This window comes from Ammospiza caudacuta, chromosome 6 (assembly GCF_027887145.1).
Source record: "Ammospiza caudacuta isolate bAmmCau1 chromosome 6, bAmmCau1.pri, whole genome shotgun sequence".
NCBI lineage: Eukaryota > Metazoa > Chordata > Aves > Passeriformes > Passerellidae > Ammospiza > Ammospiza caudacuta.
Genome location: NC_080598.1, coordinates 59,160,906 through 59,174,085, shown reverse-complemented (window position 1 = coordinate 59,174,085; position 13,180 = coordinate 59,160,906). Strand labels below are relative to the sequence as shown.

General features: G+C 39.4%; 1 protein-coding gene across 1 annotated transcript in view; it reads left to right on the top strand.

The window, feature by feature from the left end:
- SYNE2 (spectrin repeat containing nuclear envelope protein 2) overlaps positions 1-13,180 on the top strand; it is a 176,430-nt gene that overhangs the window by 76,197 nt on the left and 87,053 nt on the right. Inside the window, exons 50-59 of the mRNA XM_058807437.1 lie at positions 393-2,496; positions 3,168-3,490; positions 4,188-4,332; positions 4,761-4,976; positions 5,326-5,591; positions 6,306-6,462; positions 8,332-8,487; positions 11,155-11,295; positions 11,626-11,808; positions 12,380-12,517. Of these exons, the coding sequence (XP_058663420.1) occupies positions 393-2,496; positions 3,168-3,490; positions 4,188-4,332; positions 4,761-4,976; positions 5,326-5,591; positions 6,306-6,462; positions 8,332-8,487; positions 11,155-11,295; positions 11,626-11,808; positions 12,380-12,517 (3,829 nt within the window). The remainder of the gene's footprint in view (positions 1-392; positions 2,497-3,167; positions 3,491-4,187; positions 4,333-4,760; positions 4,977-5,325; positions 5,592-6,305; positions 6,463-8,331; positions 8,488-11,154; positions 11,296-11,625; positions 11,809-12,379; positions 12,518-13,180) is intronic.

The window sequence follows — 13,180 nt, the reverse complement described above, 5'->3', positions numbered from 1 at the left end:
ATTTCTCAGGTTTTTTATAACCAAGTTTTATCTTCATTGTCAACCAGAAATTATTATAAAATGCTAATTCACTTAGAGACGATGTTACACTCTTGCTGATTTTTAAAATGAGGGCTACTTTCTAGATTAGTAGACACTGCAATTTTAGAGAATATACAGTAGAACATATCTTTTTTGCACAGATATCTATGAATAGTGAGTGCTCTACAGATGAGCAAGAAATAATGATACTGCAAGGGTGGTTAGGGAACTCCTAAGAGAACATTGAGAGATATGTGTGATTACGTGAATAAAGTTAGTGAATTTTGCTCTAAACAGTGAAATTTGTTTTTTAAAAAGTCTCTGTATAAGGAGAATTCATTATTTTTAAACACCACTCATGTTTTTGCCAGGGGTCCTATGAACAACACAGTTCTTCTGGAGAAAATTAAGGCATGCATAGAGTCCTTACGGAAGGAAAGAGATGTCTTAAACCAGCTGCAAAGCCAGCAAGAAGTTTTATCTCAGCATTTGACATGTATGGATAAAGTGTTGACAGAGAGCCAAATGAGGCAGCTGGAGCACTGGTGGCAGCACATGGAACAAGCAGTGCAAAAGAAACATGATCAGGTTGTGGCAGAAATTGATGAATTTAACCTGCTTATGAACAAAGCACGGGATATCCAGAGGCTGATACAGGAACAGTATTTGCAAGCAGAGTTACATTCCTCAACTGCAGGAAAAGCCAAAGACCCTCTCATTTGGACCACAGAGCTACAGGACATTAAACATGGTCTTTGTCTATTAAAAAGGAAGATTGAGCTGCAGATGAAAAGAATTTGGAGTGATCAAGAGAAGGTGGCTTTGGAGAACTCTATACAGGATTTGCAGAGCAAACTGGAAGCATTATCAGCACAGCAAACTTCTCAAGAGGATATCCAGACCACTGGTCCTGCTCTCATGAAACATGAAATGATGAAGAGGCTGAAAGAAAATATTTCCTGGGTCAAAGACTCACTGTCCCACCTAGATCAGAAAGCAGCACTTTTCCCCAGTGATGTCAAATCACAGATCAGAAATTGTCAGCTTATGAACACAGACATCCTGAGCAGAGAGCCTGTGATTCTATCCCTGGATTATGGGCTCCAGCACATCCTTCCCAGCTTGGAGCCAGAGGAGGGCTCTGATATGACCTTCCTTTTACAAACATTGAAGAATTCATACAAGGCTCTTGTTTTAAAGTCTGCTCAAAGATTGCAGCACTTGGAGCTCCAGCTGGAGGAGAGACAAAGGCTCACTGCAGAAATAGACAAAGTTCACTCTCAGCTTTGCAAAGCCGAGCTGATGGCCAGGCCTGACCCAAACCAAAACAGCAGCTGCTCAGAGCTGGTGAACCAACAAGGCATTCTGAAGGAGATGCTGAAGGACATACAGGAAATAGAAGAGCTTATCTCATCCCACTGTAAGGAGAGTCAGGTCACAGCTGGGCAGCTGAGCCTGTCTGAACAACTCTTCTTGATTGATCAGTTAAGGAGTCTGAAGAACAGAGCAAGGAAGACACAGAGGCAAATTCAAAGTAAACTTCATGAAGTAGAACAAAAGACAGCTGTCTCCAGAGAGTTTGCTGAAGGAATTGCTTCATTGGAGCAGGATCTTGATGACCTGCAGGATGGTGAAATGAACCTGAAAGATGGTGAATTAGTAGGTGCCAAGCAGGGACTGAAGGACAAATGCAAAGCACTGAAAGAAAAAGTGTTGGCTTTTCAGTCAGGTTTGTCACAAGTAATGAAGTACAAGGAAATATTTGAATGTGTAGGCCTGAAATGGGACTCACTGCAGCTGGATGAATTGCAAACTAAATTTTCTAAAATTAAAAACAAAATTAAAGAGAAAATAATACACTTGGAAAATATTGTTAGGGAATGGGATAAGATTCAGGGATTGCTAGATGAGATCCAGACTGTGACATCCACTGTAAGAAAAGAAGCTAATATCCTAAATGATAGCTCCAGCTCTTCTCCTGCTGAGAATGTCATATCTGCACAGATTCTATTGCAGGCAGTTCAACAAATCTTGTACTTAACCCAGGAGGCAGCAAATCAAATAAACAAAAATGAGGTGTTTGATTCATCATTCAAAGAATCTAAGAGGAAAGAAATAAAGAGCCTGGAGAAAAATGTTGAAGAATTAAAGCAGTTTCTTCAAAACTTGGTCTCTGGGCTACAGAGTGCAAACAAGGAAGGTAGCCAGGATGAAGCAGAAAATATATTCCACATCATAAGGCATATTCAATTAGAACTTCAGCAGCCACTTGTGATAGACATAAATACAATGCAGGATGAAAAGCTGCGATGGGAAGCAATTCAGAATATGATGGAAGGGAAGTTTTCTGCTCTTAAATGTATAATGGAAAAAGAGAGGGAAAAACAAGAAGAGAAATCTCCTCCTGCTGCTACAGAATTAGAGACACTGCAAGGCTGTGAAGCACAGCTGAAGGCAGACATTGCTGCCCGTGTTGTAAGTATATTCAATGAAAGTGAAGCATTGACATATGCCTTTCCCCAAGAATTAGATTAGGTGTCTGTGACTGTGGCATTTTTATTTTCATGACTCACATCCTCATTTATTCTAACACCTGAATTGCCCTGTGATCATCTCCACGTTGGTGGATAGGATGGGAATCATGACAGAAACTAAGGATACAAAGAAAGTTGTGTTCACTTTGATTATAATCAATCAGTGGGGATTAGCACAAGAAAAGAATGGTAAAGAGGAGGAAGGAAAAGGCTGTGTTGAAATATTCAGCTGAAGAGAGACTGGGTGCAGTCATCTTGAGAGGTAACGTTTTCAATAGTGAGAATGATAAAAAATCCAAGCACCTTGTTTCTACTGTAAAGAGAACCTTTAGCAGCTGGGAGTGACTAAGAGGATTAAAGCACAGGTCCAGCCAATGTGAACATAATTCCTGGAATGGTGTACATAATTCCTGTTCTGAGGGCAATAAACACATGGGTTACAGCACTGCTCTGTGACTGCACAAGTAACAAATGTGTTTGCCACGTCCTGCCTCACCTCCTCAGGCAGTTGGTCTCAAAGATAGCCAAGTGTAAAATTTTAAGACCGTGTGGTGATCCAGAGGAGCACAGCAGCATTATTTTATTGCTCCTTTCTCTTTTCAATGCTTTCAGAATGCTCTGGAGGAGGCATGCAGGGCTGGTGAGCTTTACACCAAGGCTCTTCAGAGGGCTGCCAGGTTCCTGGAGGACTGTGAAGCTCCAGCCCAGGATGCTGCAGCAGAGCTCTGTGGCTCAGGGGAGATCTGTCAGACTCCACACTGGAAAGAGGAAGAGTTCAGCTCTGCAAAGGCTGACTTAGAAAACCTGCACTCCAAGCTGAAAAACCTAGTGAAGCCAGAAGACCAAGCATGTCTGGAAAATGCTGTAGGAGAACTGGTGGAAAGGAGTTTGGCATTAAGGAAGAAGGCTCAAAGAAAGGAAGCTGATGAGCAGAGGTGGGTCTCTGAGATCTCCATAGATCTTGTTCCTTATTGTGAGAAACTTGACCAAAAATAAATCCAGGGCTGTTTCTGCTCTGATAGAAATTCAGGTAGTCAGAAATTCCAGCAGCAGAAAGGGTAAGCCTTCCTTGTTGTTCTCAGGTGTGGTTATTAAGGAAGGAAAATTGCCAGACAAAAGCCAATTGCTACTAATTTACAGTGCAGTCACTTCTTGTGTATTCCAAAATGCGGGGCTTGAGTGGGAGTCTTAGAGTGCCAAAATCAGAAGAAAGCACATTTCTAGTCTGTAGTGCAGTGCTGGTGGAAGTCAGAATAGTTTTCTGAGGGTCCCTAATTCATGTCTTCCATAGGCTGTTCTGATAGCTTGGGAAGGTAAAACCCAAACAAGGCAATGGCTGTGGTTTCCTTCCTTCAGGTACAGAAGAAATCTGGAGGGCCCTCAGATACATCCAGAGAGAAAGTTTGGGAGAGAGAGTAAAGGATTTTTAAACTGCTTGATCATGTTCCAGTTATCAGTACCTCAGATATCAAACCTGAAGTGTTTACCAAATGCTAACTGACTATAACTTGGAAACAGTCAGGACTAGAAGTTCAAAAGGCTTTTTTAAAACTTTTATTCTGTTGGGCCTTATGGTTGGAGAGAGGAACAACAACAACAAATTTTAATTAATCCATTCATTGTTTCATGCAGGTATTTTGAAAAACACAAAAGCTACACAGAAACCAAAGATAAAGTGTGTGATAATCTTAAGAAACTGGAAAAGATGCTTAGACAGTGTTTGTCTAAGATTCCAGTGTCTTATAAAGAAGCTTTGGAGCATTTGGAAGACAGCAAGGTAAGAAAGGCTCTGAAGAAGTTGAAAAGCTCATGCAAAACTAATACAGCTATGCATACCATGTGACATCATAGTAGGGAGAAGTGGAATTCTTTATCCTATATTTATGTATGTGTAAAACCATAGAATATATTAATGTATTAATATATTTATAATCTTATTAAAAGACCAGTAGGAATATATTTATAATCTTGTATAATAGATCATGTGAAATGAGTCTGTCTTACTGCTCTAGAAATGAGACATTTTATTTACTCCATCTTTCTCCACAGTCTTAGCCAACAGAACTCCCTCATTATGACCATATTTTACCAGCTCAGTGCAGTGATTGCCATTTTCCTAGAGGATCCTGGACATGTTACTGAATACTTCATTAGTACTCCTGACTGCAGCATTTTATTTATTCATGTGTTTGTTTTTCCTGTAAGGTTTTAGTGTCCAGCATTGACTCTGCTGAAGAGGATCTGGTGAAGCTGAGGCAGATCTCTGGAGAGATGATGAGGTTGTGCAGAGGAAGTGACAGAGCCCTGGGCAGGATTGTTACAGTGCTGTGGGAAAACTGGCTGGGTTTGCTTGAGGCAGCCAAAGGGCTGGAAATTGCCTGTGAAGAACTAAAGCAGGAATGGAAATTCATCAATGAAGAGGTGAGTTGTTCAACATCTGTTAGTTTGGGGGGGAGTTGAGATGTGACTGTGAGAACAGTGGTCTGTAAAGGGCTGAGATCAGGGCAGAACATGATTTCCCACCCTTTCTTGAACCCAAAGTCAGAAAAGGTGGGGATATTTATTCAGTCCTCTGAACCCAGAGCAGATCTGCACAGGGTTATGTGCTTTGTTAAAGCAAACTCAGAGATTTTGTCACTTTTCAAAGGTTCAAGTTCTGACTGTGTAATTCCCAGGAGTTAGTCACCCGTGTGAGTAAATGAACAATGTAACTTCAGGTGGTGGAACAAAAAAGCACTTTATCTCATGCTCTGCCATGGTGTTCACTTAGCTGGAACGAGAAGCAATCATTCTGGATAAGCTCCAGGAAGAACAGCCAGAAAGCCTTAAAGAGAAGGAGAAGGCCACCAGAGAGGAGCTGGTGGAGTTACTCGATTTTGTGAACTCATTTGAAGAAAACATCAACCAGCAGCAGCTCCTCTTGCTCTTGCTTCTGCACCGGATAAGAAACATCCTGAATGCCCCTGAGGATGCTGAGGGGGAGGCTGCCCTCCCTGCCCTGGCTGAGATAAAGGCAATGCAGGAGCGCTGTAAGAAGTAAGTGGTGTGAAATTTCTGTCGAAGGTATGAGATAAGCACAGGATTTTACTGGATAGCAAAGAATATCTGAAAGTTGTAATGCAGTTAAAGTGACAATAAATGCTCTCCTGGGTCAGACCAATGCTCCATCTCACCCTTCTGCTGTCTCCAGTATTGGGGGATGTTATTTAGGGAGAAGACCTGAGCCTGGCCATATCCTTTGTGGGCTGCAATTTGTTTTCAAATGCAGTAGGAATCAAGGAACAATAGTCAGTTTTATACATTCCATGTGCTTATGAATTTTAAGATTTTCTGCTCTTAGGAAAATCAGACCTTGTGCTTTTTGCAACAATGCAGCTTTCATCTGAGTGCCACTGTCTAAAATTCTCCACAAATGTTTTTTACAAATCTGATTATTGTATTCACCCTTCTCTGGGTTTGCTTTTGGGAACAACATTTGCTCTGTCAGCATCTTCAGATTGAGAACCTGACCTCTGCTATTTAAATATGCCTGCTCTCTGGTTTGATCTATCAAATAGAACTGTCTGAGGACTCACTTAAAAGAAACTGAAATAAAGTGGCATAAAACTCATAGATTTAACAGCAGAAAAACCCCCTAAATTACAGACAAATGTGGTTCTGGATATATACCTACATAATATCTGTATTAAGCATGCTCTTTGCTCCTACTTAGAGTTTAAACCATGTATTCTTTCTGGTCATCTTGCACAGGTTGTACAAAAAAGCTCAAGACCATAAAGATTCTGTGAAAGCTGAGATTCAAGAGAGGAACAAGGTCATTGAAGAAATAAGTGCTGTGACAAATGCATTACAGAATGCTGCATCTGTGTTGCTGCAGGATGCTGATGGAAAGGCAGAACAGCTGGAGGTTGGTGACAGCTCTAAACCCATGAGCCAGCATTGCTGTGGTGGGACCTTGGATTTGTCAAAATTGACTGTTTTTCTATTTAAAAATATTTATAATTAGAATTTAGAGTTGTGTCTGCCTTTTTACTGAATTAATTGTGTCCAGAAGAAAATTTTCCTACTGCAGGTGCTTTATGCCTGTTCTTTTCCCTCACATCCAAGCTTTGCTACTCTGAGCACCTAAAACTCACCCAAAAGTGAGTTAAGACCTTGTCCCTGTTTCTGACAGCAATGGAACAAGTAAATGCTAGCAGCAGTCCCATCAAATTATCTCTTTTTAGCAGTGTCACAGTAGGCCTGTTCCTTTTGAGAAGGCTGAGCTGAAAGGATTGAAGAATTCATTAATTTTACATAGTCCAGACAGCAGTGAGCCAAAATCTGCAGGGCAATTTCCTCCCTTACTTCCAAAGAAAATCTTGTTCCTATGAAATTTATAGCAATAGTCAGGACTCCACTGCATCTGTTGAGTGGAAATATCTATTTCATTTTGAGATGACAAACCTGATTTAGCTTGGCAAAAGTTTTAAATTCACCCACACAGATGAAAAGGGAGAAGTGTAATTGTCTCGTCCCTTAGGAAAAAAATTGGGACAGTTTTGATAGGTATCTGCTTTCCAGCTAAATAATCTGTGAAATGTGAACGTGCAGTAATACACAGAAACCAGTTTGCAGGGGACATGCTTTGTTTTGGAGACAAGAGTTGTAACTGATTCTTTCCAGTTCAGGTCAGGGAATCTGTGAACTCCCATAAATATTGGCACAATCTTAATTGGGCCATTTGACAGCAGCAGCCTTCTCCCTGAGAGAATGGGGCACACAGCTGTTTCATGGCTTTGAGGGTTTGGGTTTTTTTTAATATCAGACCCAGTTGTTATGGGATGACAGGAAATAAATCAATCTCAGTGACTTCCATATTTCTTCTGTCTGTTGCATTTGTGTGAAGGAAAAGATTCCCAAGGGAAGACTATGAATTTGTGGATTGCTATTACTCCTGATTGAAAAAGCAAAGGCAGTTCATTTTAGTGTCTTTCATTGCCTGGTAGGAGGTTTGGATAATTTTCCCCAATAACCTGAGTTAACATTTGAGTTTCTCAAACAGCTGAGCTCAAGAGAAAGGAACCATAAAGCCAGCAAACAGAACATTCCAACTTGAAACTCTAGAAAACCTTCCAAACAAACGAATTTCTTCATTCTTCCTGCAGGAGGACTTAGCTTGGATTTTATTTCTAGGCCACAGGCTGTAGACAGTTGTTCAAGTTTCTTTTATCTCATAAAACCTACATTCTTTGTGCAGAACTGGAAACTACTGTTTTGAGAGGAGCCTGCTGTGCTGCTCTGCGTAATTGCCTGAAAGGAGACACTTCAGCCTGAAACCTGTTGCTTTTTGTGGCCTTTGTGTTGTTTATAATAATGAAGGCATGGATGTTGCCTATTAGACTCTTTCAAAGGGAAAAATGCACTTTTGGAAAAAAGGAGAGCACAAAGGTTAACATTTAATCATAGGAGCTCTTGAGATGGTCCCTCTGCTGTGGCTGTCAATGAACATCAGTGCGTCACTTCCCCAGCATGGAGCAGTATCAGGTTTAATTAATTCTTACAGATTGAAAAGCATCATTTGGTTAAATGAGTCACTATTGCTTAGAGTTTATCTGCTTGCAGAGCTAATCAAATCAGGTTTGATATCACAAACCAAATTTTTCCAAACCATAATAATGGTAGGAAATATAAAACACATCACATGTGTGTGTATATACACATATATATGTACATATACACACATGCACTCAGTAAAAACTGGGTGAAACTGCTGAAGTTACTCTTAATTTTGTAGGAGCTTCAGAATGTGATTGGCAGAGAGAGAGAAGCTCTGGAGGATATCATGGAGAAACTTCGGATCAAGTACTCTGAAATGTACACAATAGTCCCTGCAGAGATCGAAACGCAGCTGGAGGACTGCAAGAAAGTGTTGCACGACCTAGAAGAGAAGGTAACTGTTGATGTGGTTTTCAGATTCATCTATTTGCAATGTATAAATCATTCCTCATGCTTAGGTCTCTTTTTAGGGTAATCTTATGGTAAGCAATGTCAATATAAATTTTTATTTTTTTATTAAAAATTGATATGGCAGAATCTTTTGCAACGATTTTTAATCTTATATGGATGCTGTCTTCTTTCCAATCTGACTCTTAAACTGGGAACTAGCAATCAAAGTTGACTGCAAAGTCTGCATAGCTTAAATGAGAAAATATTTTCAGAACTAGGGTAAAAATGGATTTTGAAACAGGATTTTTTAAAATGTAATTTGCACATATGGTAGGGTATCATGACATGGTTCTTTTTGCCACCTCTGAGAACATGGTTGCCCTCCTTTAAAATCAGGGAATTTAAATAACTGAATCCCATTGCATCAATTTTTTTGCAATATATTCTATCTACAAGGAATATAAGCAGTTAGCTGAAAGCAAAATTAAGCAAAATTGGAGTAATACTCTCAGTTTGGGGTCACATTTTTAGCCTGATACAATTACCATCATTATTACTTACTCATTTGTGTTATTTTAAAAATGGAAAAAAAAAACCCCTTTCAGTTCTCATATTTCAGAAATAATAATGTTCAATCCTAATTTTTAAGGTTAAATCTCAGTTAATTTGATACAATTTGGAAGTTTAATAAAACACTTTTGAAATCCAGTTCCTTTTTAATGTCTATCAAATTACTCATTTTATCTTATGTAATATATTAAGCAGCATATTGACTAAAGCTTATGAGTTCTAATTTGGTTAACTTAATGGTTTCTGTTTCAAAATGAGGCTAGTCTTTCAGAACCAGCAGCTGGGAGGAAAGAAGAGAAGGAAAGCAAAACAGTATTTATTCTTTGAGGTTTTTTTTGTTGTTTACTGTTTCATTTACCAAGATATAAAAGGTTATCCCAAAGCACACATTACCTGTTGGAGTGAAAGAACTGGTTCTGGAAGCTAGATAATGTTTGCTTTTCATATTTAGGTATTGGAAAATATTATAAAGGGCTAAACTGCCTTGAAATTTTTCAAAATTAATTTAGGAAAAAAAAAAACCTTGATGGAAGTGGAGGTCAGTTCAGTAACATATTAAGAGATACCAGTGTGTGTTAAATTGAGTTGTCATATTTTAATGTCATTCTGCTTTCTTCTAAATCTGCAAACCAAAAAATGAAAAATAATTGTCCATTTGATGCCATAAATAATAAATTTTATCCCAGTAAGAAGTATTGAAATTAAAACCCTGCTTTACTGATAAACAGAGCCTTGACAGGTGCAGTGTTTTTATCCTGAAGAAATAGATGAAGTCAGAGCTTGATCTGTTTACTCATTTTCAGCTATGTCACATCATTCATACATGATTCACTTTTATTTTGGAAACTGGCACCACAATTACAGACAATTTTCCATTTTTGGTATATTCCAGGATAGTGATGATGGTCAAGGATTCAGTGATTACAGCCTGAATTCCTTTTTCCAAAAAGTCTTAAGCACTAAGTGCAGACTGACTTCATAGATTTTGTGGTATAAGCAGGAATATTTAAGAGGAGCCCTCTAGTTCTTTCTGTATATATTTATTTTGATTAATTAAATTTTATGAATACAACATTGTACTGTGGGTACTTTTTAGAGAGGTTGGTTGGAATCTATAAATGATGTTAATAAAATTAAGAAATGAGTAGATAATATATTAACTAAAAATGGTCTTAATTTCTCATCCCACAACAAGGATAAAGTATTTCAGTACTAGGAGCTTCAAACTAAAATAACTATTAAATTAAAAATCTTTGGCATCAAGGCAACATGAAACTGTTCAGTGTGCATTTCCCCATAAATCCTAAGGCTGCAGCACACAAAGATTTTACCACAATTTAATGATTTCCTGGTGCTTGGCTGACCCTGGCAGCTAGCAGGGTTTAGTGAGAAAAGATGTCACTTTTGGGCAAGATGAAGGACTTTTCTCACTCCCTGCACTTCATCTAGTCCCTGGTAACCTGGTAGCTTCTGCTGTGCTGCTCTGTCCTGTGCTCAGGCAATTACTCAACTTCAGCTTTGAGAGTTTTTCTCTTTCCACAGAAAATCAGGCCCTCCAGTGCACCAATTTTTCGTTTCTGTGGAGTCCTGCAGAGTGAAATTAAGTTCCTCAGACCTTTCTATTTTGGTGATAAATTTCCAAGTTTATATAGAGAAATTGGCTGTGCATTGGTGCACTTGGATATTCCCTTATTTGTTACATGGAAGTCACAGCTGCCAGCTGAGACATAAAGGTGCCATTCTGGCTTTCTTACAGCATAAATCCAAATGTGACCCTTCCCACCATGGAGCATGAGCAGCCTCTGTCAGAGATGGGAGCAAAGCACCCAGGGAGCTGCAGTGCTTCAGTGCTTTTTCCTCAGGGGTTTCTTTTCTGAGCCAGGCATTTCTTAATGAGAATTAGTGAACAAATTAGTGAACAACGTGTAGATGTTGAACCTGCCCATGTTAATGCTTCTCCCTGCAAGTGTAGCTCCATTCCAGTGTTTTTACCTGACTTGTCAAGAGAAACAAAAAGAAATGGAATGTTTTTGGTAAGGTGGTGCACAGAAACAAGCAGATCTTTGTAATCTCCCCCGTTGTTTTCTCTTTGCTCTGTCAGGTTAGCTCTGAAATCTTGCAGAACTCTCCTCAGTATGTGCTGAAAAGAAAAGCAGAAACTATTAACAATGGCCTTCAAGCTATTGAAAAGATGTTACAACAGAAGAGTGAAAACATTACAAAAGCCAAAGAATTTCAGAAGGTAATCTTGCCAAAAAATAATCTGTGGGTGTTAAAAGATTTTTGCTTGTTTTTACAGAGCCTAATTTAGCATAAAGTGGTCTTCCATTCTTTTTATGTCTGTAAAAGGAGAAGTACAAGCAAGCATTTAACTGGTGAATATTTATCAATTCTTTCTCACAGGAAAATCCATGCTTTTTTCAACTGTGAATCACACCAGTAGATGCAAAGTGTTCTCTTCTCATCATGTCAGTTCTGAAACCTTTGCAATTCATGTCCCACACGCAGAACAAATAATGCTGCTGTTATCTTTGAGCCTGACCTATTTCATTTCCCTTCTCTCCACGTGCAGCAAATCTGGGATATGCTGGACCTGTGGCATTACAAGCTCAATGAGCTGGATGCAGAAGTGCAGGACATAGTGGAGCAGAATGCCTGCCATGCACAGGAGCTGATGGACATCCTGGTGGCCCCCCTGCAGCAGTACCAGCAGGTGTCCCAGCGTGCTGAGCGCAGAACTGCCATTCTCAACAAGGTACCTGCAGGTGGAACAGCTTTTAAACATCCAATCCTATCAAAAAACAGGCTGAGGGCTTTGCATGGAACATCATCAGGGGCTGTCAAATGAGTAGAGTCACCAGCCTGCTGTGGCAAGGCTGATTCTAACAGGGGTTTCTGGAATGGCTGCCCCAAAGGAATGACTTAAGACATGGTTGAGGGATTTGTATGGGGAATTCTTGTCCCCCTGGGTGGGTGTTGAGGTGGTTTTCTCACTCTGCTAATGGGCTGTCTATTAAGGTGCCATTGCCATATAAATTGTGACAATGCTCCCATAAAATGTAAACATGCAATCACCAAAATTACTTTGGTGAGAAGGAATAGCCCAAAATCATGAAATTGTTTCAGAAACTACTTTGATAAGAGGGGATAGCCTGAAATCATGAAACTAACTGTTTCAGAAAAATGTTTTTTATTTCACCATGCTAATTTAACTGACCATGATGCAAACACATCCTATTTTCTTTTAGTCTTGTTCATACATGCATTTATCTTATACAATGAAGCAATTGACGTGTGACTGGCTGTAACATTCTGTCATTTCCTAGGCCACCAACAAGATGGAGGAATATGAGGAGCACTTGAAGAATGTGAAAGATTGGATAGAAAGCACCAACAGTTTGCTAAGAGCTGATGCTCAGCACGACTCTGCAAAAAGCTTACACAAGCATACTGATGAGCTCCAGGTAAGAGCTGATGCAGAGAAATGCTCCTTTTAGCACTTGTTGCTTTGTACAGATGCAGTTTTCCATTCTTAATTGTTACTGACATAAGTAATTTACCATTTTCAGTAAATCCTTTCAGTGAAAAATAATTATAGTTGAAACTCATGAAATACAGGGGTTTTTTTTGTGCTGGACACACCCATTTTGTACAAATGCTGAACTGTTGTACAATTTCCAGAAATGTGTGATTGTCTTCTGTAACCCTGCTGAGTGGCTAGGATCACTGCCTGCATCTATAGGATTCTTTCTATACTGTGCGTGAGCCAAAAAGGCAAAGTGCTGGTTTATTGATGTCTGTGTGTTAGATGGAAACTTTGAATTGAGTTGTGGTTTGGAAGGCTGTGCTCACTGTTTCTTGAAGGTTCTGATTGGTAATTTTAAAAATTAGATCCTTGTAATATTACAGGGAAGATCAGGGCCAGTGCCAAAAAAGAAATTCTTGGAATTTTGTACTAATTTGAGTTTTCTGTGCATCTACTCCTTGGCTTAGACCAAGTGAGAAAGCTGCTGTTCTAAACACAGATTTTTGTAGTAAGACTAGTAAGAATTGTTGACAGGAAGTAGCTGCCCATTCTGGGCTGATATGGTACAAAAGCATGTAGCCACAATGGGGGAGAATGTGAT